General features: G+C 39.1%; 1 protein-coding gene across 6 annotated transcripts in view; it reads left to right on the forward strand.

The window, feature by feature from the left end:
- glcci1a (glucocorticoid induced 1a) overlaps positions 1-25,947 on the forward strand; it is a 73,639-nt gene that overhangs the window by 31,048 nt on the left and 16,644 nt on the right. For 3 of the 6 annotated variants that reach the window (XM_088928644.1, XM_088928648.1, XM_088928645.1), the window contains exons 4-6: positions 12,905-12,994; positions 21,182-21,298; positions 24,431-24,571. In XM_088928644.1, the coding sequence (XP_088784770.1) occupies positions 12,905-12,994; positions 21,182-21,298; positions 24,431-24,571 (348 nt within the window). The remainder of the gene's footprint in view (positions 1-12,904; positions 12,995-21,181; positions 21,299-24,430; positions 24,572-25,947) is intronic. The other 3 variants (XM_088928646.1, XM_088928649.1, XM_088928647.1) reach the window with 1 other exon arrangement.

Raw genomic sequence — 25,947 nt, forward strand, 5'->3', positions numbered from 1 at the left:
TGTCTGAAATTAAGATATGGAAGCAAAGAATAACTCTTTGAATAAGCTAAAATAGAAAACTGACTCTGTGAAGCTGATGTTCAGAGCCTGTGACATAAAGTGCGTAACATGACTATGGTGTTGACAGTCTTGAAATAAAAACATTTGACATACACTGGAAAACTATCTGTTGACCCTATGTTGTGATTTGAAGCTCATGTTAGGAACACATGTGTGTCTTCCACCTGTATAGCCATTCTTGGATGACCCTTGCTCTGTCATTTCTGTTGCTGAAATAGATACATGCCTTTATTTGCTCAAGATTAGACTGCTGTACTGCTTTACTGGGGTATCTTATAAGGTACTAAACGGACTCCAGTATGTGTAGAATACTGTGGCATGTATGCCAACTAACACTACTTTGCATCATTCCAATTGAAGTTTAAGGTTTCTCCGTTTACAATTCAGGAACGGATGGTCTAACTCTAGCTATGTTAAGTACTTATTGACTTGCTATTGTCCAGCTCAGCTATTAATCTGAGATTTTATCATTCTGGCCTTCTGTGCAACTCACTGCCTAAGTCCATTGCTCTGCAACTATCAAAACCTTCAAAACTCACTTAAAACCCTTTTTCTTTTTTATTTGCTTTGTTCTTTTTATTTCAGGTAAGTGTATTATGTCTGTGGTATTGTACATTACTTTGAGTTTCTTAAAGTCCACATTAATAAGGTATCATCATTATCAAAATTATTAGTTATTTTGATTAGCATCATGTTTGGTATGTTTGTGTAGAATGAACATGTATTAGAAAACAAATCAATGTCGGAAAGGTCCTGAACTTTACTGTAGTCATTCAGTATTACAGGAGCTTGTGCTGTTGCAGAAATTAACCAACTTGATATAAACTTCTGTGATTTTATTTCATTCACTAGCTGAAACAAAACAGAATTTCAGGATCAATGTACTATATAGCTGTCTCCTCTTAGCCCTTAGATTTTACAGGGCAATTAAGCTCTTGACCGCACTATTTCAGCATTTGTGATTCTTGCTTCATGAACAGCAATAAAAGAAATTGACCCACTCGAACACAGGCAGAACATGCAAACCAGAATGTGGGAAGGACCAATCAAGATTCGAACCCAGTACCTTAGACTAATAACTGCCACCCACTCTTCTGAAGATCATTTTCTTGTGTCATGATATGCAGACTTTTTTTATGCTAAAGGAGCTTTTCAATCTGACAATTGGACAGCAAACACAAATGTAAACCATTTTTTTTGGCATTTTGAAATGTTCTGGCTACTTTATACTGTAGTGTGTACAGCTCTGGTTTTTAACCACTTTTTTCCAGTAATGATGATAAAATCTTTGGTTTCGGCTGTTTTTAAAGTTCTTTTAAATGATGGAGATATACAGTAGACTCGGTGCAAGTACAGTATGACTAGAGTTTTTTGTTTTTGTAAATGGTTATGTGCTGTTAGATTTCTTCTTTTCGTGTTGTCCTCTTACAGTTACAGTAGATGACTGGTCATCAGCTCACTGCCTTGATGGTGACCTTTGTACAGAACATGCCAGTAATCCTGGCTGCTGTTCACCTTCACAGAAGAACTTGTTTTCCTTTCTTGTTAAAATAGAAAGTGCACTTCCAATAGCAGTTCAAAATGAGTTCAAAATCATTTTTTGTAAGAAAATATACATATAACCGTAAACAGTTTTTTTTATTCCAATATTTGGATGGCTCACATTAAAAATAATTGGTTTTACAATATTAGATGTTATTACAGATATCCGATGTTATCAAAATAGCTGCACATTATAACCTAGTACTGCTTGTGCAACGTTATGGGCAAACCAAAATGAAACCTTTCTGGCAAAATTTGCATTACTCAATAGTTATTTTTGTTAGAAAAGTTTTGCTGTTTAAGACACTTCCTGTTTGCTAACAGAAGACAATCATTTTTCCAGTAATATTAGTATAGCAGCCACAAGCCTCTCTCCTCTGTGGTCGTTACCATCCAGATGCTGTGTTTGAGCTGTTCAACTCGACTCATCACACTCTGACTGTGACTCGACACAGTCAAGAGCAGCACCATCCTTCTGCTGCTGCTGGCAGTCATTAGTGGGTCTCTTGAATAGCTCTGGAGAGAGACCAACACACATGGAAAGATGTACACAAAGAGAGCCCGGTGACATCAGTCTTCAAAGTCCCCCGATAGAAGGCTAACGGCTGTCTTCTCGGGTGGGAGGGTCGACACGTTAAGTTCAGAAAGGGCTGGTCGGGGTTTAAGCGAGGGAAGTGAGAAGCGTGGCCCTGAGGGACCTACTGTACGTAGCCACCACCTGCTCAGCCTTCACCGAGAATGGAAATGGGCAAAGGTTAGCCCTCCCCACAAGCTTATCGCCAGTCTTGAATGGGCGTGTGGAACTGTTCTTACCGGGGAGTCTAACACTCTGGTTGAGAAGGGACTCAGAATGCATCCCCCTATTGATATGCATTATAATGGGGAAATAGCTTTTAATTGACACGTTTTTAAGTTCTGTGGCATCTTTCAGAAGGGATGTAAACCCAGAACTACTGGTATCTATGAAAAGCCATGCTGAATATTTTTGTGATGAGCAGTAATTACAAGAGTACTACAAGGAACACTCTGCTTCCTGGTTTATATCAGTGATCTACTGTAGATTCTGGTATGGTTAGTAATCTAAAAATGTTTGTAGACAGTACCAAAACACGTGAATTTGCAAACACTGTTGAAGATAAAACACCTGGGCAAACACCTGGTGGATGACATTCAATGTCAAAGTACGGAGCACTAAAAAAAAAAGTCCTGAATTTTAAATACAGAGCGTGACAGTCTGAGGCTGTTTATAAAAAAGACATTCGTGTTTATATTGACACGTCACTTACAACTTCTAGACAGAGGCAAGGAAGCAATAAAAATGGCAATTTCTAAACATAATTTCTTTTACCGTGGCTTTTTTTCCCCAAAAACAGCTCAATGAGATCCTTGGGTTACCAACTACCTAATGAGCAATATGGGCTGCAAGACCGTCTCTCATTTGTAACCTTTCTTAGGTTCTTGTGTACTTTACTTCTCATTAAAAGATAGCACAGCCTGTTTCTACCAATCTCCACTGAGAACAACAGATGCAATTTTTAGGAAAAACAGTTTATTAACACTTTTTTTCAGGTATTATTGATTGCAGTTGCTCTCACAACATCCTTAACACCAACCTTGTATTCTTGCTGCTGCTTTTCTGGTTTTTGAGTCATCCGGTGCATCATTAAAGTCATTAAGAAAGATGTGAGAGATTAAAGACTACAGTACATTAACCAATTCACATTATCAGTAAACAGCAGATCTGCAAGCAGCATCTCTGAATATCTCTCTCCTGAAATATGCTGACAGACTACAGTATCGTCACTATGTTTGGTGTTAAATTAAAGGCAGGGTGCTAAGTATTCAATATTAATCTGTGTGAAATTCACAGTGAATAGTGAAAACAACCGATGTAAGCTCACAGTAAATAGGCTCTTTAGATTTTCTTAAGATACAGAGGTTAAAAAAAATCAGCCTGAACTGTACATTATGTACTCATTACATTATCGTGATTAAGATCAATATGACAGCAATATTACAGATCTCAAAATGTGTACACATCTGGGCCAACATTTAACTTCCATGAGAGAGTGCAACATGCTTTTTTTTGTTTTTTCTGTGCAGCTCATTAATGAAAAGTTAAATAAAAAAACTCCACTATGTAGGAACCGACTGTGGCACTAATGCTAATGTATGTTGAACTGTACTGCCATTCCAGTACAAGTTCATGGTAAAACATTTGCAATATGCAAATAAGAGTTTCTGATTACAGTTATCTTACGCACATAACCTCCTGTTTTGTTCTACTAAAAAAATAAAGCCTAATTTTTCTCGAAATATACACATTTCACTGCAGGGACCACATGTTAGGTTTCTTCATTTTGTATTTCTCATCAGGAGGTTTATGCGGGATAAAATTTTAATTGCACTTTAAATGCACTTAGCCTGCGAGCACACACTTGCACCGATCTTTTTAAAACCGTTTTACCGCCACCGTTAAACCTTAATATTGCTTTCCTGGTGCGCAGACCAACCTAAGCTCCCCCTCCAGCAGCACCTGCCCTGCTTCACCAGCCAGCGCATGGGCACAGTGAGCTCCTCTCGCAGAACCAGTCCTCTCTGGCACACCGCCAGCTCCACGGCGGTCTACAGGAGAGTGCTGGGCCCTGCTGGAGGAGTGGCACATCTCTCGCCGATGTCACGGCCTGCCTGCGGGCAGCCAGCAAGTCTCAGGAAACTGAGAAGGACCTGGCCAGCTTGTTCCCGCCCTGCCCCTGTGTCACTGCCGGTCAGCACAGTGATGAATCAGGCTTGAGCTGGACGAGACAAGGCCACAGGGCTCCACCTGGGCGCTGAACAGGCACTTCTTCTGCTTGAACTACTTGGGAATCCTAATTTATGCATGAAATTAATTAAATTATGTCCGATTACATTTGGACCCTTCATATTGATCTTTTTTCTTGTGCAGAAATTACAAATGATCAGAAACCAGAATGTCTCTCTTTTCAGCCCCTTTCCTCGACAAGACATACAAAATTAGTCAAGCAGAGAAGAATACATCACCTACAAAAGAGGACCCCCCCCAAAACCTTAAACTTGAAGGCTGAGTATCTGCTCAAAACGTCAAATTCTAACTCTTTAGACTTAATAAATGGCTGGTTAAATCAAGCTGAAGTCTGAAACCTGGATTTGATCCCAGTTTTCAATGAAACATCGCCCAGGGTTTTCATTAAAGGAGACGATGTACTGAATTGACTGTAATTATTTGTCATGGAACGGACAGCCTCATTAAAATGACACCAGAGAAAATATGCGCGTGGCCTGACAGCAGGCACGGCTGGAGTAGGTGCAGGCACTGTGGCGTCCGTCGGTGTTTTGCCAGGGTCAGGTGTGGATTCTGAAGCGGGACGGAGTGTGTTTTTCCGAGGGTGTGAAAAATCGAATTCCCTTATCTGCTTGCACTTGCAAGAACGTTAGTCCCTGCTCCCGGGGTTTTCCGCAGTATCTCCATGGCAGATGTGGCAGGAGTTGTTTAAGAAAATTGTCTGGCTCGAATCTGTCATGCCTCAAATCAGCAACGCCCAAGCCTTGACTGCAGGCTTAGTGTGGCCTGCCCAAAACCCTAAACCACTTTGAGCTAATGTCTATCTGACCTAATTTCAACAGACAAAGAATCTGTGGCCTTTCTGCAAAGATTGTGCTTCTCTTTTTCCTGTATATACAGTACGACCATTTTTTTTAAGACTACATTTTTTAGCATTTTTATTAAAAGCTCCGAGCTCTGTATATCACTGGCTAATAGTTCTTGTGAATACAAAAAAATAAAATAGTTGATCTAATAAATATTTGGGTTTTCTTGTTTCAGCAGAGCTCTGCAGTTACACCGATGGTGTTGGGTGCCTCACTGCACTAATAATTCCATCACATGAAGCCGTGCCACTCAGGAAACCTTTTATTTGTTGCAGAACTTTCTTTTTTTTCACTTTAATGCCATGGTGCAGCATCAGGCCTGGTTTCCTGTGGTTTTCTTTTCATGTTCCTATTTCACTCGTGAAGTGTAGAGACAACATGAGTGATATGCCGCAGCATAATAAGTCATGAAGTGAAAGGCATCTTTGGATTTTCTGACTTCAAGGCAAACTGAAAATGAAGGCTGTAGAATTTCCCTGTGGGTAATCTTCACAAGATATTGCCTGCCCGTTCTGCTGACCTTCGCAATATAGAGAGACACGATTTACAATGTCAGTTGTTCTGTAAATCTGGCAGTGAACAGTGTCATCCACGTTGTTTCTGAAGCATTGCGTTGCCTGTTTATTAGAAAAACAAAGCAAACTGGTTTTAAATGGTTTCAACATGCAGTCTATCTGAAAAGCTGCTCTGATGCTGTAGAAGGCAGAAGATTTAGTACATGTCAGAAGTATAATTTTTTAGGGTATTGCAGTTTTTGAAGTTACAGTAGTGTAAAATCTGCCACTGTCTTTCACTTAAAAACAGGATAATGGGATTTTTAACCTCAAATAAATTTGAGCTTGATTCCAGATAAAGCTTGTATTTTCACGTAGGGAGAAAACAATGAAGGGAATGAAAACATGAATGACTATTCAGTTAAAAACTGGCTTGGTGAGAATGTTAGGCAAATGTAAACCTGTAAAATTCCTGAATGACCTTGTCTAGGTTGAATTTTCTAGTTTGAGAAACTTGTGCTTTGCTTAAAAACAGTATCACGCATGGAATCTGCTTTGCTTCATTTTGATTGTAATTATCTTTATCCTTTTATGTAAACTGTTTCACTGTCCACATGTCATTATACTGACTTAAAAATGTTCCATTTGTTAGTATTGCAGGAGAAAATTTTTCTCTGCCTCCAAAAAACATTCTCTTCAAAGTCTGAGGAAATTTCACGGTACATAGAAGGTTTGCTTACAAAAAGACCCTTTGAATTTCATAGGCTTTATGCTGCCTGAATAGGGGATTTCAGCATTTAAGTTAAGCTGTTGGCAGTGTTGTTACTTCTATTTCTATAGTTGCCTCTAAATATGGCTTTATGCTATAGTAATGGCATTACCCTTTTCCCAAGTACAATCATTTCTTTATGAGACTTTTTAGCCCCAGCCCTCTCCAAAACATCTGTACCTTTAAATTGTTCAGTGCCGTTTCAGATTCAGATCTTTCCAGGAGGTCAGCCAGAGGTTAGTTAAAGGTTGCTAGTGTGATTTTCCTTCCTTGTGTGTGCTGTAACCATCTACCACACAGAGGAATCCCGGCCAGTTGCTTGTTCCGCATGCTCAACACGGTGGCACTTGATTCTGTGAAGTCTGGGCAAGACCCCTTCTGATGGGAATGAGATCAGTACATACGTTGAAGTCAGTCTTCCAGATCTTTTATGTCTCTGCCCTTCCGCAGGCATATCAGTACTGAACTTGACAACAAATCCACCTTCTGTAAGAAAAACCCATTCACGTAGGCCAATGTGTTGCAAACGTGATGATAACAATGATAAATAATTTTCAGAAGTCTCAAATGATTTGGCTTTGCTTAATGTGTTTAGCACAGTGATGCGGAGGGCCAATAATTCTGACGTCCTCCCAGGACCATTTCACTGGAAAGATGCATTTTTGCAATCGATTCCAAAGGATCCAGTATACTGTAGCACAGGAAGATGCTGCAGAAACTTTAGTATTACAGCCTACAGTGAGCTATTTAAGTAAAAAAGGAATCCACTACCATCTGCCTGTTTGACAAACAAGCTTCTCTCCCTGTCTGTCTCGTGGAGAGCATGCTGGGGTATGCGAACAGACAAATTCCTAATGCAAGAAATTGTACATGGCTAATAAAGTGATCTTATCTTATCCAAATCAAGGATCTCATACAGCGTCTCTTGAAGGTATCGGCTTCAACAGCATGTCTGAGTAGCTTGTTCCATATTCCCACAACCCTTTTCATAAAGAAATGCCTTCCAATCTGTCTGCACTTCCATGTTGTTTCCAGACATTGGGTTGACTTTGTCAGTGTCTTTGAGGGTCTTGGATACTTGGACCAGGTGTGTGGGACATTCCCTTAAGCCCAAGAGTATAGCTGGTTGATCGTCTCATAACTGATTCCAGTGCAGGAATATGTTTTTGTAATATGGTGACCAATCTTTTGCACAATATTAATAATCAATAATGGTACACAGTATTCTAAAGAATAGCTTATTAAATAATTGTACAATTTTAACATTCCTTGCTTTACATTCTACACTTTTATTTATCCTGACAGTTTGATTACTGCTTTTCCCCACGTTGCCTATAAGATGTACAGTAAATGATGTATTAACATGAAAAGCTTAGCCTTTTTCAGATGTAGCTTCATCAAGCTCTGTGTTAATATTTTTTAATGTATTTTTTGTTTTTGCTACCTGCATGCAAAACTCTTTTCAGTATTTCATTTTAAATTTCATAATTTAATTGGAATTTATTGGGGGTTTCTGCGATGTTTGCTAGTCCTCCTATTTTTTATATTTACTGCAAACTTGACTAGTTTACTAACTATATGAAAATCCAGATCATTAATATAAGGTAGGAAGAGAATTAGATCACCCCATTCTGAGCATCCATTTGAATGGATGAAATTTGACAATTTTCTTTAACAAATTTCTTTTTTTGGTAAATGTATATACATTCAGTTACTGAAGTCCTTCGAGAAGAAAAGCAATTTAATATATTGCATTTTGCATGATCTTTCTAGCACAATAATACAATGCTTCTTCACTAAAGGTTATGCTTATGTTTGCCTTTTAGAATTCTTGTTTTCCCTCTGCATTCAGCATAAGAAAGGCTTACATTTTTAGACCCTTTTTATACTAAAGGCCTTTCAACTGCTTAGCCCATACGGCCTGCATTTTTTAAGGTCTTATCGTGTTGCAACCCGTGTGCTGTGATAAGGTTTGCATTCACCTTTAAGCAGAATAAACGTGGAGACATGTTTTAAGGTTTTAACCATAAACATCAGTCGTCATGCTAGGGCACAATAAGAACTTGGTTGTAAAAATAATTCCTGTAATAAGTCATGTTTTGTGCCTCATTATATCCACAACTGGTATATTTTTGTTTCTATAGAAACAATTTTGTACAAAATCTGTTTTGACATCCAAGCGATTCAACAGACCTTTTTGCATGTATCTTGGATGTATATTTTCACATCAATATTAATTTTGAATTATGCTACCCTAAATATAGTTCCTGTGAGTTTTTGTTTGAAGCTGTAGCAAAGTCTCGGAGAGAGGTGAAGTGTGGCTTTGTTAGGACTATCCATACCATAGTACTAGGAGAAAATAAAACAGTCATTGCTTTTACAAGCCAAAGAATACTGCTCCTCTCACAGAAAAAGTCTGATTAAGAAAGACACTTTTTTGGGGGGGAAAAGGAAAAAATCAGTCTGTAAATGCCTTGTCTTTATTTTTTTTGCCACTCATGCTGTAACAAAATGTAGAAGGAATGGCAAAATTGGCTTCACTATGTGTGACGACGGTTTGTTGCTGACTTAAGAAACTGAAGACTTCCGCTGCCTATTGTAGTGTACTGTAGTAGTAAGTATGGCTGTTCCTTTGATTTAGTCGAGGTTGTTTACTGCATATCAAAGATCCGGAAAGAGAACTAATGAGACAATATGAGGTTTGGTGTGCTGTAGTTATTGAAATTGAAAGATGAAGCAGACGCTGCTCTCGGTCCCGTTTGTGGCCCCTCTAGAAATGAATAACTGGTTTATTGTGAGCACGTAACCATAACACCTATTAACATCGCAGTTCAGTCATAAACTGAGCAACGCCTTTTCTAATTTGTGCCATTTGCATGATAGTCATGTGTATACAAGTTTTGTATCTTTCAGCTAATGAATAATTATAAGCTGTAATTTGTATTGGACTTAATGCTGACTTTTTAATATCATTTAGTTAGCATTGAATATTACTTTAATGTAATCATTGACTGATTTTTTTCTCCGTTATCTTTTGGAATTAAAACATCTGCAAAACAGACAATGGCAAATGGAATTTAGGTACTCTTTTAAAATCTGAAGTCGGAGTTACTAGCTCCAATTACAGTCTAAGATATGATCTTCACACTGTCCTCAGAGAATCAATGACAAGCATCTAGCTTCCTCTTTTCATCGGCGACCAGTAACAGAGACAGCAGAATGTAAGAGCTAGTTGAATAACAGCTCCTCATGCTAGGAGCCTCTAGTGGTTTCACACCACCACAGACTGTAGACTGTAGAGTCAAAGAGCGAACCGAGGGAAAGAAATCTGAGTGAAGTAAGAATGAGATCTAGACTTTTTTACAGATAGCATTCCTGTTGTGCTCAGATGGTAGCAGGGAGCAAGGACCTCTGTTGCCTGTCATGCTTTTTGTTTGGTTTCGTTACCCCTGTGGTCTGTTTCTGTGTGCGTGGTTCGTATAAGATGGCTGGGAAGCAGAAAAAGGCCGATCCTCTGCCTGTTCTTTCTCCAGTTAAGGTGAAGCTAAATGAATGTGAAGCTCTTGAATGGGCTAAGGTGGCCACTCTGCTCGAGCGGATAATGGATCTACAGGAGCTGCTTGTGGTGTCTGAGATGGTGGCGGTGGTGAGCTCATTTCAGCTGTATCAGCTTCAGACTTAAATGCTCAGATGTCCGTGTAGTTGCTCAGCAAATGATCTCAAAACTGGACTTGATAGTGGAAGAACAAAGGGAATCAATAGAGATGCTGAATGATTATGCAGAGAACCTGAGGAGTCTGGAACTCAAGGTGGTAGAGCTGGAGGGCAACCATCGCAACGATATCTGTTTTTTAGAAGGAAATCAGCATATCGGTCCAGTTGGATTCCCGATGAAGGCAGTCCCTGTATAGTTTCCAGAATTGATTGGCACAGACTGGGTCCAGAGAGAGGACACGTGGAATTTTTAAAGAAACCGCTCTTCTGGTGGCTGCGACAAGCCCCAAGTATCAGACTTTCCTTCTCAAAGAACACCCAGTCTTTCCTGCTGTCCATGCCTGTTTGTTTTGGCTCAGAAGAGTTTTTCACATCTGAAGGATTATTGGATTGGATGGAGTGATACATTTGCTCAAACATACTTATTTTCATTGTGACATTTCATTTATTGTGCCTGTGTATTCAATAAGTAAGCATCTTGCCCTTTTTGTGTACTGCATCCCTCTAAAACTGATTTGTAGGTATGCAGAGTTGTATTATTGCAGTATTTTCATTCTTTAGTCATTCTCATTGGGAACTGAAATCTCGGTGATTTAAACATTTTTTTTGCTTTATTTTTTTATCATAGTAACACTTAATCCTCTTGTTTTTACTCCAATGGTTTTTGGGTCTAGCCATGTTCTAGTAGATGGGAAAAAAATGAATTAAAATATAGAAGAAGATGGAACAAAAGAAGGGTCACAGACCTTTTCAGACCTTTTTATTTTTCATTATATCATTTTGTTTCTATCTGGGTTATTTCCTATGCCCCCTGTTCCATATATTTGTTAACACTCCTTGCTCACTTCAGGTCTTTCCTCTAGAAAACAGAAAAGAACATCTCACTAGCGGCTATCTGACCTGCTCCACATTGTGTGATACTTGGCGTACTGTCAATAAAAGAGGCGAGAGGATGAGGGTTCTACCTTGTGTGCTTGGTTCTTGGCAGCTGCGTGTTTGTAACCTGAAATGCCCCTTCTAAAGAAATCGGAGAAGGGCTTAAGGTCTTAACTTGGTGCACCTTTTGCTGTCAGCTCCACCCCTAATGTTGATTGTACACTGTTTTTTTTTATTGCTGTGTGTTTTAAAGAGAAAAATACTAAAAGCCTGGTGTCAGGTGATGATTCCCCAGCAGTCTACATTGTGATTAACACTTGAGGAAGACGTTTCCCCCCTGTGGATGGCATGATTCTTGTATCATGTGCCTGCAGCCTTTTTAATGGGCTGAAGGGACAACATTTTTTGTGTCTTTTAAGCTGCCTTTCAGCACAGGGTTAATGTTGAAAAGTAGCACGTTGTGTGCTATGTGTTCGGCCTGTCAGACGATGGGTTTGTCAACTCACACTGGTCTCGAGCACCTGGTTCCTGAAACCGCTGTGAATTCTGGATCCTTCTATTAGAAAAATCCTCTGGTTTCCCCTATTTTAAATTCCACTAAGACTTGTTCAAAAACTTGTTTTTTTTAAATCTTTTAACATTACTAGAAAAGTCAAATGCATTAAAGAGGTTTATTAAATTAACTTAAATGACCTCTTTCTTAAGATTGGGAATACTTCTAAGTAAGTTCTTGCATTACACAAGTGTTTTACTTAATTAGGACAAAATGTTCTCGTGAGCAGAGTTCAGACTTGTGTTCCAAATACTGTAAGCTGTCAATTACACGATTTAACCAGTCATCTGCCTAATTAACCCTGCCCTTCGTGACCAGGGATGGAGACCCCTACATTAACCACTACATACTCTTTTCTTCCCCGTGCTGTGTGCTTTTGCGGAGCTTTTGTGAGCCACAGAATGGTGCAGTAGGTCACCGATTGGGTTACTGGCATTCAGTTGTTCTGACGTCTCCCTTTGTGCTGTAACAATTTCGTATAAGTTTGTGCATGTTGTTGTTTTTTCCTCCGTAACGCCACTGTTCGCTTACATTGTTTTTTTTAGTTTTGTTCTCCGTGCGAAAATGTTAAGAACGAATGGGTAATGCAGTCTTGGTTCATTACTGATGAAGGCAGCTATTGAACCACATGGCACTAGGGATTCACTGGCTTATTAAAGCCATGCTTGAGGTGTTGGGATGGGTTATGTAATCTTATTCAGCCTTTCAGATATTAATTGCACACTGAAATGCTGCCGTGTTGAAGGTGGGGGGCGGGGGTTAAAATGTCTTTCTGCTTGACATGTAATGTGGAGGAGTTCTCGTGAAGCAATCAAAATCAAAACTTGCTTAAATGCCATTGTTCATGGGCATCTTTTATGGTGCTTGACTTGCCTTTTCTTTTATCTATAACATTGTGTGCTCTTTAGCAGTAAACATTCCTCAGTCAGGTAACTCCCTGATCAAATAATTTCTTAAATGTGAATGAATGTGGTGGCTTGCTCTATCTGCGCCTGTATTTGTTTCAGTCAGCTGCATAATTTTTGAAGTCGGCAAACACTACTGTATATGAAGGCTCTGTTCTCTCACTGGGATGCTGTTGCGAAACATTATGGGGAATGCATCTTTTTTTTTAAAGAAAAATATTTTTCAGAATATTAATCACCCTTTAATTTGGATTAGAAAGGGCAAGAACTACCAATGTAAGAGGAAAAATAGCACCTTAACTGTTTTGTTTTCTTATTTTAGACTCCCAGTTGCTGGACTGAAGAAGGAGCTGAAAAGAAGGGCACACATCAGCGATCAGCATCGTGGGGAAGTGCTGACCAGTTGAAAGAGGTAAATAAATTAGAAAGAAAATCGGTTCTTTAAAAGACTGTTGAGTGGTCCATGAAGAACTGTATGAGTTTTGGTGCTTATTTTATCCTGAGCAGAAGATTTTCTTCTACTGTATCTGACAAAAACTTGCGAACTGCAGATTTTACAGTATGATACAGGATATGCATCTGTTTTCAGAATTATGGCATTTTTCTCACTAGTTGTTATGGCAATACAGGAAATGTGAAAGATAAAATAAAAGAGGGGAGTGGTTTTGCCAGCAAAGAAAATAGTTTTCTGCTGTTTTAACAGGACTGAAAACAGCCCTAGAAATTATGCAGGAGGGGCAGATTTTATATTTGGTTTTGTGCTCTCGTTGAAATGATACTGAAGGCCTTCATCTCTGCTTTGTCCAAACAACAAATGAGAAATGCAGCACATCTTGTCTTTTGGGTTACTTGTACAGAAGTGGTACTTGACTTCTTTTTTCTGTGTTGACTGTGTCCTAGTAGATTACCTGAATGGGTCTTTATTTTTGCTGAATGCAACAATGTCAGCAGCCATATCACCCTGCAACTCACAACTGGCAACCCACAGAAGCTAAGCAGGTGTGAGCCTGGTCAGTACCTGGATGGGAGACTCCTGGGATAAACTCCTGGGTCTTTGCTGGAAGAGGTGTTAGTGGGGCCAGCAGGGGGCGCTCACCCTGCGGTCCATGTGGGCCCTAATGCCCCAGTATAGTGACAGGAACACTATACTGTAAACAGGCGCTGTCCTTCAGATGAGACGTAAAACCGACTCTCTGTGGTCATTAAAAATCCCGGGGCGTTTCTTGAAAAGAGTAGAGGTGTAACCCCGGCGTCCTGGCCAAATTTCCCATTGGCCCTTACCAATCATGGCCTCCTAATAATCCCCATCTATGAATTGGCTTCATCACTCTGCTCTCCCCCCCACTGATAGCTGATGTGTGGTGAGTGTTCTGGCGCACTATGGCTGCCGTCGCATCATCCAGGTGGATGCTGCACACCGGTGGTGGTGTATTTGTATTTGAACTCTATTGCTCTGTATTTCTGAAAAGCTGAAAAAGACACAACAACCTTCCTTGTAATACAGCTAATTTAAAGTTGTGATCAACTTTTTTAAAACACGCAGGCAGTTACATGAATTATGAATAGGAAGACTGGGAACTTTGAAAAAACCCTAAAATGAAACCCCCCAGTGTTGCTACAGAAATGACACCTCATCTATGGAGGTAAAGTTTAAATTGGCTAAGAATAGTATCGCAATCAATTTAGCATATTGCTAAATTTAGATCCTGACTTTTGAAGCCTGAAGTTTCTGTTTTTAAAAGCTGTGTGCAGGCAGCTTTTGACTCCATTGCACTTGCAGTTTTGAAGTACCTGAAACAATTTCTATATTTGACTTCCTGTGTGACCTCAGATTTCTTTGTGAGCCAGTGTTTTGTATCAGCAGCAGAGCAGGACATGCCCACCGTGAGAAGTTTGCTTATCTGCTTCTGCTTTCTTCAGTTCTGTATTCAAAAGCAGCAACTGGGTACACAGAATATACCACATTATCTCCTTCGACACTGCACTTCATCTTAGATTAACATCAAAAACCTGATCAATCATCCCTCCTTTTCAGTTCAGGTTAAAAAAAATAGGTGCACATTTCATGCACAAAGTGTGCTGTCTTATTTAATACGTGTGATGAGGTATACAGTCAAGTCCATTGTCGAAGTTTTCATGGGAAAATGAACATTTCAGTAAATAAGTTGTGCTGGGTGTGTTTTGACATCTTCCCAGTATTCACAGCACTAAAAGTGTGAGATTCCTCTCCTGTTCTGAAAGAGTTTTTCAGTAAAATGTATTTTTAGCAGCTTATATATCTGACAGGCTTGTTTTATGTTGAATATTAGTTAACATACAGTATGCAGCAAAGACGTCTCAGTACTGTCTTTGTCTAAGGATGGAAGTGGCCTCAGTACAGATGTTTTCCAGTTATACCGCAGCTCTCCATTTACAGCAGCTAGAAAGTAGATATGAAAAGTGAGGTGTTATAGCAGAACTTTCATTGTTAGTTCAACCCTGTTACCTCATTATACAGTATATATATATAGTATATTATTTTATTAGTATTGGGGAATTGTTTGCTCCTCTTAAGAATTAGATGTGTACTAAGCTTCAAAATTACATGTGCTGTTGAAAGGGATTAAATAAGAAGGTAATGTAATACATTCAATAATATTTTTTTTCAAAATAATAAATTACATTTAAGCTAAAGCGACACATTACTAAATTCATTGTAAAAGGTTTATTGTTATTTTAAGTCGGGGAGGGGTGTTCGTTGGCTGTTTATGGGAAGAGAAACACAGCAGACTGTCTTGAACTTTCTGTATATTTGAAAATAGAAAAAGGACACAACACCACTCCTTGTAATCCAGCTAAGAATATAAAGTCGTGCACAACCATTAGAGGATAAAATTTTCAGTGTCTTCAATTAAAATATTTAGTGAATATGATTAAAACTGAACATTTTGCATTAGAAAAACATGCAATTAGTTATATAAGTAAGATAATGATATATTTAGTACTTCTTAGTTTTTTTGGTCTTTTAGCATCACAGTATTGGATCTCGATGTATACCCGTCTTTCATTTTCTAAATCTGTTTTCAGTTGCAGTCAAGAGTATGATGTGCAGATACTCCTGTATTTGTCCACAGTATTGCAGATACCATTAACATTTTGCATTGCTCTGATCTGATAAGTGAGAAGAGTACATTTTTGTCTTCAGTGCAGATCCCCCAAGTAGCATTTGCACACCATACACCTACAGCAATCTAATTGTGTGAATGTCCCTTGACCCTTTTTTCTTCAAAACCAGTTAATTTTGTCTAGGGATCCTGTTATATACTTTTTCTATTAACTGTGGAGGAATTGTTTTTCACACTCCTTAGAAAGCCTTCCAAAGATCACCTGTGTTTCTAGGACTCTTTCTGCTTGTCCATGTCCACATAGTCTTGTACAGCATCAGTGTCACTGGGGTCTGGGATCTAGGGGGGGGCCGTCTGGTTTAATTGTTCCAGTTGGAATGTTTAGGATATTTATCTTGCTGTACAATGAGGAGCTAAGTCACCTGATAATTTAAGATACACATTAGAAGTTATAATTTAGATATAAGTTATAGTTATAAGGATGGAAGTCAGAAGCTTCAGGGTCAGGGGAGGGAATATAGGGCAGGGTTATAGAGGATGTGTACTTGGGGCCCGGAGTCTTTTTGTTGGAAAGACCTGCAAGACTTAGTTTTGTTGTTCTGTTTTTTTTCCTGGGTTTTTGGAAGAGTTCATATAGTAGTACTAAGAATTTATAGTGCTCTTAAGGTTTGCACGCATAGTTTAAGGAGATGGTTTTATATTGGTTTTTTTTTGCTTTTGAAAAAGTTAACCTGCATTTTTTTTTATGGCCTTACACTGTGGCTGTGGCGTTCAGCTTCTGTCTGGTTGTGACCTGGCAACCCTTAAAACGTCACACTTGTAAATTTTTTTTTTTTACTGTTGACGCTTTTCATGGTCCTTGAAAGAAATGCCAAAAAAACCTTCCGGAGTGCTGGGCCTTGAAAAAGAAGCACTTTCGTAACATTTCGAAGAGAAAGCAGAGCTGTTTAGCTTTAGTAAAGCATGTTTCTCTTTACTACCTTCACTGCAAACTGCTCAACACTAATTATGGCCAACAGAATTGAAAATGGTGCAAAATGTAAGTTTTATTATTATAGAAAAGCAGTATAGAACCAGGCTTATGATTTTCTGTTGATGCCGTTTTCTGTGTTAAAATTCAATTGATCCCCTCATAGAGTGACTCATGATTCATGTTATATTACTTAGTCATTTAGAAAGCAATAGACAAAAAATATTATGAAATTACAGGCGCTGTAATAACAGTGGTATTGCTTTGATTGTGCTTTGAACACGTCGTACAAATACAGTTTGTAGCACACAAGTCCATATATACAGAGCAGTAGTTTCATTGCTGTGCATTAGAGCGCTTTACATTATAGAAAGACATATGCATATACATCAGGAATCCTTAAAATGTTGCCTAAAATGAGCATTGCTCTGCGGTGTTGTGTGCTAATTGGACCTCAAAGGTTGTTCACAGTGCATCTAGATGAGGACACTCTGGTCATCAGTGTTAGTACCAGCCAATCTGAATTAGGGTGGGTGAGTATTGAGGATACTATCACTACTCCAGAAGGTCTTGTGAGTGGAACTTGTGAGTTGGTGGTACTTTTTGTGCGTGATTATCCATTATGGTCCTAGGATTCCCATCTGGGACTTTCAGGAAAGCAGAATCCCAAAATGGGGCATTTCTAAACATAAGCACTGTCTTCTTCACTAAATTGAGTCATTATTTCTGTGAAACGTAAGCTTCCATGCATTGTAAAAACACTGTTATTGTGTATTCTCTTTTTGGACTGTCAGTATCTTTAGAGATATCTTTTATCTACAATACTTAAGCTGGGAAATCAGATTATTAATTAAACATTAATTAATCATTAAACATTTTAAAAATTGGGCATACAGTGTTAATGACTGTTGTTGTCACAGACGAAATTGTCTGGACTTTTAATGAATTTCTTCTAAATAGATATATGCTAATTTTCAGTTCAGCACCTGGTGTGTGTATTCATTCGTTTTCAGTGGAAATACATGTGCATAAAAGTAGAGAGGCTTCATTTATCTCTGCTTTTGATCTCAATTGATTACATTGTTTAAGATCATGATGACCCTCAAATTGCAAACATTTTCACAGAAGAAGACTTTTTAAAAAACAAATCATCATCTGTACCCTTGCCTCTGTGACTCGAAAGATGTTGGAGCCCTCTGAATGTACCTGTGTGCAGTTACTCTGTTCCTCCTTTTCTCACTGTAGTACAGTATGTTATTTAAGTCTTATATATCACAGGGTTATACAAGTTTCCACTTCAAGTGCTGCCATCTCTTAAGTAAGCACATGCTTCGTGTTAAAATCCTTTGTATCGGAGTCTTCTTTTTATCAGGAATTTGCACTAAAGGCTTTTCTTTGCCTGGCAAGGTGAGGATTGCAGTCTATTACTGGAGTTGTAGAATTTGTTACAAAATCGCAGCAGACTGCAAGGACTTAGCAAGCATATGAGCATATAATCCCTCCTTTTTTACCTTTCTTGTTTTCGTGTTAGCATTTGTAATGATAAATAAAGCAAAATACATGGACAGGGATGCCACCCTGAAGAACATGGCTGTGGAGCTCTGCGTGCTCTTTGTTTTCAGCTGATTCTTTACTATTCACTTAGGATCAGTGTTTTTACGGCTCATGCTCTTAATTTCATGAATATCCTGTTGTTCAACAGAATCTAGTACAACAGCTGACTCATACTATAATTTGTAATTCCACAATGTTTGGTAATTAATACTTTAAATTTAATACAGGCATATTTTTATAAAACGTTAACGTTATAAAATAACCGATTTTCAGAGGCATGTTTTATTTGCATTTTGGGGCATATTATTCATTACCATGGTACAAAGAGTCAGGCTGATTGCTGATTCTTTTTCTTCTTGCTCCTCAGAGTGTCCATTTAAAGCTTGCCTGGGCATGTCTTTGTTGATCTGAAAAAGCACTGAAAGCCTGCTGCACAATCTGAGCAGACCATACTGTAGTATACCACTGTTTGTGGCAGTAATGCAATACAGATAAGACGTTGCCTTAACAATATCTCTTTGTTTCGAACGTGCAGAATTACATCTGTGTTACCTGCGGGAGGCCAGAGTTACACTGGAATGTAAAACTGCAGGTTAGAGGGCTTTTTAACTGAACTACATAAAGGATGTTATTCAATTGCCATTATTCCAAAAGCACATTATAAAAGTGTTTATGCTTTTGTTATCTCAGAGGTTTATCCAAGATCGTCATGTGGAAGGTTCGATTTAGAAGCTTGTTGTTTTTTCCCTGCAAACCCATCTGTTTTCAGTAACCACTTAGTCCCAAGAGGTGTGGGGTGAGAGACGATGCCTAGTCCGACACGCACAAGGTGCAAGCAGAGACTGCACCCCGGTGGGACACCTGTCTGCTGCGGGCCACTTGCACACTGCCGCAAGTTGGAGAAGCCACTTAGCCTGGCTGGGATGTTTTTGTGACTGTGGGTGGAATCAAGAGTCCTGTTGCATTAACACAGGCAGAACACTCTCCACAGAAGATTCCCCGACCCAGAGTTGCACCCATGACAGCTAATCCTAAAGCCTGGGGTCACTGTGCCCCCCTATAAATGAGCAAACTTTATAAAAGTGGAGCTTAATGCATCAGATAATAGGAAACAAATCTTTTATCTTGTCACCTCCCAGATCATGATGGCAACCTAGACAACTTAGGCAAGACGTAGACAAGATCTTGTGAAGATGACCTTCTGGAGCACTTTTACAAGAAAAGCTGTATTTAATCTAAACAGTGTTTTTCTTATCCTTCACAGATCTCAATTACTGCATCTGTGTTCACTCCATTGCTGTTTATATTTTTAATTCATCACTCATAGCGTTGTTTGTTTCATCTTCAACTCTTTTTGCATCACTTTTATGTATTGAGCTTTTTTCTAAGGAAAAAAATAAGTTTATATGCATTTACATACTTCATGTGTGTAAAAAGCAAAATTAGTCAAGTCACAAATTAATTTGGGCCACTAAGCCAGACAGACTTTATACAAAAACATCCACCCTGTGAAATAGTGATGGCTTTTTAAGTTTGTCCTTCAGGAGATGTTTAAGATTAACATTTGCACTCTAGCTAAATTCTAAAATAATAATTTATTATAAATAATACATTATAAAAGACATTGTGAGTCCTCTCCTCCTCAAGATCTTTGGCTTCATCAAATCAAATATTTGAAAATGCAGTAAGATGACGTACAGTACATGCAGAGAGGGGAAGGTGTGAATGACATGGCAGAAAAGTTATTTTCACCATTGAGAGCACGCCTTTTGTTCCATCTCTGTCGATGTCAAGCATTTATTTCTGTTACAGCTCCCGATGGTGACTCATAACGATTAACTGTTCTTTAGTTAGTGGGCCATTATTGTAACCGTTGTGCTTGTGTAAAATGTTAATTACAACTTAAAGGCATCATTTGGTTGCATAATGTAAAAGGTTTGGGTGAACAAAAAATTGAGACTTTTTAAAAAAATAAAGCTAAGTTGAACTGTAATGAAGTAAATAGCTGCCATCTGTTGTGCATAACCTAAGTTGTATCATTGTTTACTTCATGATTAATGTGAGATACAAAAGTGCTGGCCATAGGGGCTTTTATTGTGGTCATTTTAGTATCCTGTATGCTTTATAGGTCTTCAAAACACTCTGATTCAGAACATTGCTTGGGGATTTTGATAATAGTCCTGCATTGTTTCAGCTAAGATCTGCAAAAAGAAGGACATGCACCGACAACACAGTATTATTTGTTTCTGGGGATATACAGTACTGAAGCTAAATATTATCACATGAAAATATTTTCTCACCTGCATTCACTCCCTCCCAATGTTTTAAAATATAGAGCTCTAGAATACAACATTTATGATGCCCTTTCAGATAAAAAAGTGACCTTGTTATCCCACTGCATTTTAAATTAAGCATTTGGTACCTGAATATTTTGAGAGCTTTCTCTTTAAAATATTTTTTTTTCAAGCCCTACTCTCGCTTTGTCAGAAGGTTACCATTCCCCGTTTAGTAGACGTGATGACACCTTATTTCCTCGGGTGGTAGCATTACAAGTTCTGTCTTTACTCAAAGAGATGCTTTGTAGAGATCATAGCACCCCCTGGTGGCGAAAAGCAGCACTGTAAAAAGAGGTGTGTGATCTCCTGAGCTGCATCTTGTGTGTTAGACAGGGACAGGTGACCATCTAAGGCAAGACTGTGCGATCCACAGTCCTGGAGGGCCAGTGTGTCTGCAAGCTTTCATTCTAGGTCAGTTCTCAATGACTTCAAGTCATTACTGCCCCAGTTGCGCCCCCCATTAACATCTTCAGGTTCTGGTGCTTTAAAGAAACCATGGAAACCTACAGACACACCAGCTCTCCGGGACCAGGACAGGACAAACCTGCTGTACGGAAAGTGACATTTCTAGCCCTCGGAGCTGGGGGCCGTCATCCGGAGTTTCGCTCAGCGGCCCCCTTTGCCTCTCTTTCCAGCAGATCGCGAAGCTGCGGCACCAGCTCCACCGCAGCAAGCAGAGCGGCCGTCACAGCAAGGAGAAGGACCGCCACTCCCCGCTCCCCGGCAACCACGCGGCCGCCAGCCAGACTCAGGTGGGTCCCCGCTCCCCGGCAACCTAGGAACAGAGGGGGTTCGCCCCCAGCGTTCCTCTCCTTCTCCGGAGCGGCTCGGACACGAGCAGTGCCCACAGGGCAGCGCCGGGTTTGTGCGCTTCTGAACGCTAAGCCACGCCGAGAGATTTCACTGGAGCCTGGCAAAGCAGGTGGTCAGGAAAGGGCCTCTGCAGAGCGTCCCAAAAACAAGCCTTGTGTTTGTCTGTCCTGCAGGCCCATGATTCAGTGTCACTGTGGTCCTCAGACTCTATTCTAGTCTTGTTGACGTCTTTTTAAACAGTAACGCAAATATATCGTACATCACATAAAGGTACATGGTGTTACTGTGGGATCCAAAAGCACAAAGTTATCACATTTGTTTGGGTTAAAGTGAGCTAGAGTGGACTTTGTATTTATATTTAATAAAATATATTTATATTTTTATATAAATATATTTAGTTATATATCTGATGTTAAGCTCACTGGGCTTTATTGAAAATTTTAATTTCATTGCACCTGCTGCTCTCTCTGCTATGAACAACACCTACGCTGTTACTCAGATGCAGAAATCTATTTGTTATTCTCCTGTTGGTGTGCTTTCTGAATGAACTGAAACACAGTGTAAACCAATTAAAGGCCATTTCTAGCAGGTAACATTGGTGACATTGCACTTTAATTACATGTTGCCTTTCATTGTATCAGAGCAGTAAGCCAAAAGCCTCAACATAATGCAATAATTAATTGTATCTTTATGTCAGTTATTATTTGTATAGGAGTGTCTGGGCACTGTGTCGCATATTTTGTAGTAGCAGTATATAACCATGTGATCTTTTTGAAAGCTAGATGATGTGTTTTTGGGTTGCAAAGGAAAAAACACCCTTGATAAAAACACTTTAATACATTAGTCTATTGGCTATCTAGTTTATTGTTTTGATGGTGCTGTTCATGTGCTTGTTAACTTGTGTCTTGTGTCATGAGAAAATAAGTGGTTACAATTGAGAGGTGACCTTTTGGCATATCTTGCACATGTGGTTCCTAGTAGTTAAGTGGTTGGAGTATTTCAGCTTCTTGTTAGGGGTACTTGGGGAATCTGCTGTTTTGACAGACTGATGTACTGTATTTGAGTACTTTGTTCTAGGCTCCCACATCCCTTTGAGTAAAAACATGCCTTTATTAATGCATTATTTTCCTCCGTTTAGCTTATATCACTATTTTCGTCATTTACAGTATACTGCACATGTTGTGATATTGAGTGTGTTAGCATCTTTCACAAAAGGTTTGAATGGTTTCTGGGTGAAAAAAGCATGTCTGCACATGCCCTGAGTCTTTTAACAAAATCTCATTTGAATTTTTACACTTTGTTAAAAAGAGTCACAGAGGTCAGTAGTACACAGAGGAAACGTCTGGGAGAAATTGGGAGCAGCACTTTTCACTGACTAATTCTATTTTAAGGTACTTCAGATTAAATAATGTCCATAGTTACTGCTTGAATAAATTAATTACTCAACAAGTAATTAAGTGAAACATTTTCTGTATCCACAAATGCAGCAGCTTATGGAAAATGTATCTTGTGGATGCTTATTACATGTGTGTGAGCTGTGAATCTTCTTTAGAAAATATGAAGAAAAATCTTCTTCTTCTGTTTCTGTTGATATAGCACTTAGCATTTCCTATAGGTCACTACATTTACTGGAACATTAAATAAATTATTTATTAGAACAAATTAGAAGAGACTGATTTTACTCTCATTATAGCTTGTGCATGTATACATTTGCTTTAAAAGGACAGAGCTGAGTTGCTTCTGCTCATTTTTTCAATGATCCTTGATGTTAAGCACCTCTGAAAAGACAGTTTATTTATTCTGGGAGAATTTTAATATGCGCTTTCTGAAAATCAGCTTGGAACATATCATTATCTACTTTCTTCTAACATAATTATGTTTATATGGTTTACAATATTATTAGTATTAAAGGTTTTCATTTTTTCACTGCAAGATAAAATGTCCTTTACTTGCTCCCCAGTTCTGTGGGATAATCTCTAAAACCTTATTTCTATTCATCATTACTTATGCTTTCTAATTGCAGGTTGCAAACATCATGCAGTGCACTTAAATATTTGATTAATGAGAATCTAGACAGAGTGAATCCGTTATTTCATTTCTTAATACATGTTGATGTACTGTAGGCCTTTTGCTTATCTGAATACAGGCTGTTCCCTGGAACATTTTGTACATTCTGTACCTTACCTGTTGTAAATGGACGAACTAGAAGACGTTTATCATCCTAGTGTACAATAAATCACTTAAAGTAAAATGTGTCCTGGGTTAAAAAAAATCATTTTAGGAAGAGCTTCTCTGCACGAAAAACGGCCTAATAAAACGTTCCAACGCCTTTTAATCACAAAGTGGTATTTTGATATTCATGTTTAAATTTAAACTCCAGCTCATATCCAGCTTTATAATTTTTTTTACAAGATCTACATTGTTTTAAGTAAACAAGCAGGATACAGCAGCACACTGCAGTGCAGAACTTGCATTCAGTGTAAAAGCTGTTGTGAAAGAGTGTTCTGGCTTCATCAAGGCTTGGAGAAAGTCATGTGGTTTCAGGCCTGTCGGTCCAGGTCTTATTCTTGTGTGTTTGCTGAGCTTGGCTGTGGACCTGCATGAGCACTGCAGTGGCCCTTATGTTCCAACAGTTGAGGAACAAACCCTGTTGACCAGATGGCCAGTGAGACCTGGCGCAGAGAGTGGGAAATGAGCTCCGCCTCTGACATGTAGATTCCTAACTGTTCAGTGTCCTTGCACACAAAATAGAAGTATTCAAGATCTCCTTGGGGCTGAACACAATGTCTTAATTTGCAATTAGTGTTTGAAGCTAGGTAACACTCAGCATTGCAGTTGATCCAGCCCATTGAGTGTGACCCTTGCACACTGTATTTGATTTGTTGGGTCCAGTTTGATTGAATCAGTACCCAGATGGTCAAATGTTTGTTTGTTTTTTTAATACTGACCTGCGTGCAGTTCCAAAAGAGGACGATCACCAAGATGTTCACGTGTTTACGCATAGTTTGAGAATTAAAAGTGTAAATTTGGGAAAATTTTAACCATACTATGCTTTATGTATACTTCTGTAGGCAGCTGTGCCCAGGTCTGTCCCGATGCCATTGTCAAACATTCCAGTGCCAAAGTCAGCCATTTCCAGGGTCCCGAGCAGTATGGAGGGCATAAATCATGAGCTGGAGAAGGTCTTCATCAGAGACAGTGGAGAGAAGGAGGTGGGTATAAAGGAATGTTTGCAGGACAGGTTATCAGAGCAGTTCATCGCGTCTGAGACACCGAGGGCTGTCTTTTTACAAATGTCAAGAGCTTCACAGGTTTTGATAAAATGCACAAATGCTCTGTGTGAAAACTCTCAAAGCTAACATGGAAAATGCTTTCGAACCCAGAAATGGTCTTGATCTTCTGTGGCACCAAAGAACAGGAGGAAATCAGCCCAGTTCCCTTTTTAGTTACCTCTAGTTTCTTATTAATCCCCTTCTTCAAAACTGCCATTGCAGTGTTACATATGAAGACCCTCTGTGAGGAGTGCTGGCCAGATGCCGTCCTTGGACATGAAAGATTAGTTAGAAAAGATCAAGTGATGGAGAAAGTCACCTGCTAATGCAATATCTTATTTTATATCGCTGTCTACAGTCTATTATAGAATACACTCACTTGCAGAAGTACTCAGAACCTTGCACAGTTCTCACATTTTGTCATTTTAAAGTTGGCAGTCATGACACTTTGAAGTAGCTATTAATATTTCTTATGTATGATTTTGCAAACCATTCTTTTGCATGGCACTGTATATGTAATGTGCTGGTTTGCATTTCGGATTGGACACTGTGCAAATTACATCATTGGGTGGTTTTCAGTACTGGCTGAAATGGTTAAACTGCTCCAAAGGAATTTAAGCAGCCGTTTTCTGGGGTGATTTAAGTCAAGTGGCAGAGCAGTACAAAGACGGCTGTGTTATACTCCTACTGCTGTAAAATATGGTGTTGGCAGTTCCCTATCACGGAGGTGCATGGGTGCCTGAGGCCTTGCCAGTCTTTAATGACATTGTGGACAGAGAATTTATTGTAAAATACTTGGTGGGAGGGAGTGCTTAATGCCAAGTGCACTGAAATTGATTTCCGGGACATCCGATTTGTGGTTGAGATATGAAGACAATAACGCATGTAACAAATCTAGTGACTTCCTTTCGGGAGAACAAGACAGGGGCTCCTCCCAGCCAGTCTAGGTGATAGTGCTACAAACCATCCCAGTGGGTGCAGTGAAGCAGCAATTGCAGCTTCTGGTGCATTCGTGAGCAAAGTGGGAGAATTTCAGATTTTATCAAGTATTGTAGGAGAAAAAAACCACAGGGTTAGCCTATTAGATCAATATACTGAACAGTTTGGGTTTTTTTTTTCCTGAACATCTCAATAAATCTGTGTATGAGCAGGGATTCGGACACTAAAGTATGGTGTGTTTCATCGAATTGAAACATGAATGAAAGAGATGGATTATTTACTTTTAAAGAATAAGTGCTCTTTTTATATATAGTTCAATAAATTGTATCAAAATTTAGTCAAGCACAGCAATCAAGGAAGCTGAGGAGTCCACAACA

Source organism: Atractosteus spatula, chromosome 12, assembly GCF_055471065.1.
Source record: "Atractosteus spatula isolate fAtrSpa1 chromosome 12, fAtrSpa1.hap1, whole genome shotgun sequence".
Taxonomy (NCBI): Eukaryota; Metazoa; Chordata; class Actinopteri; order Semionotiformes; family Lepisosteidae; genus Atractosteus; species Atractosteus spatula.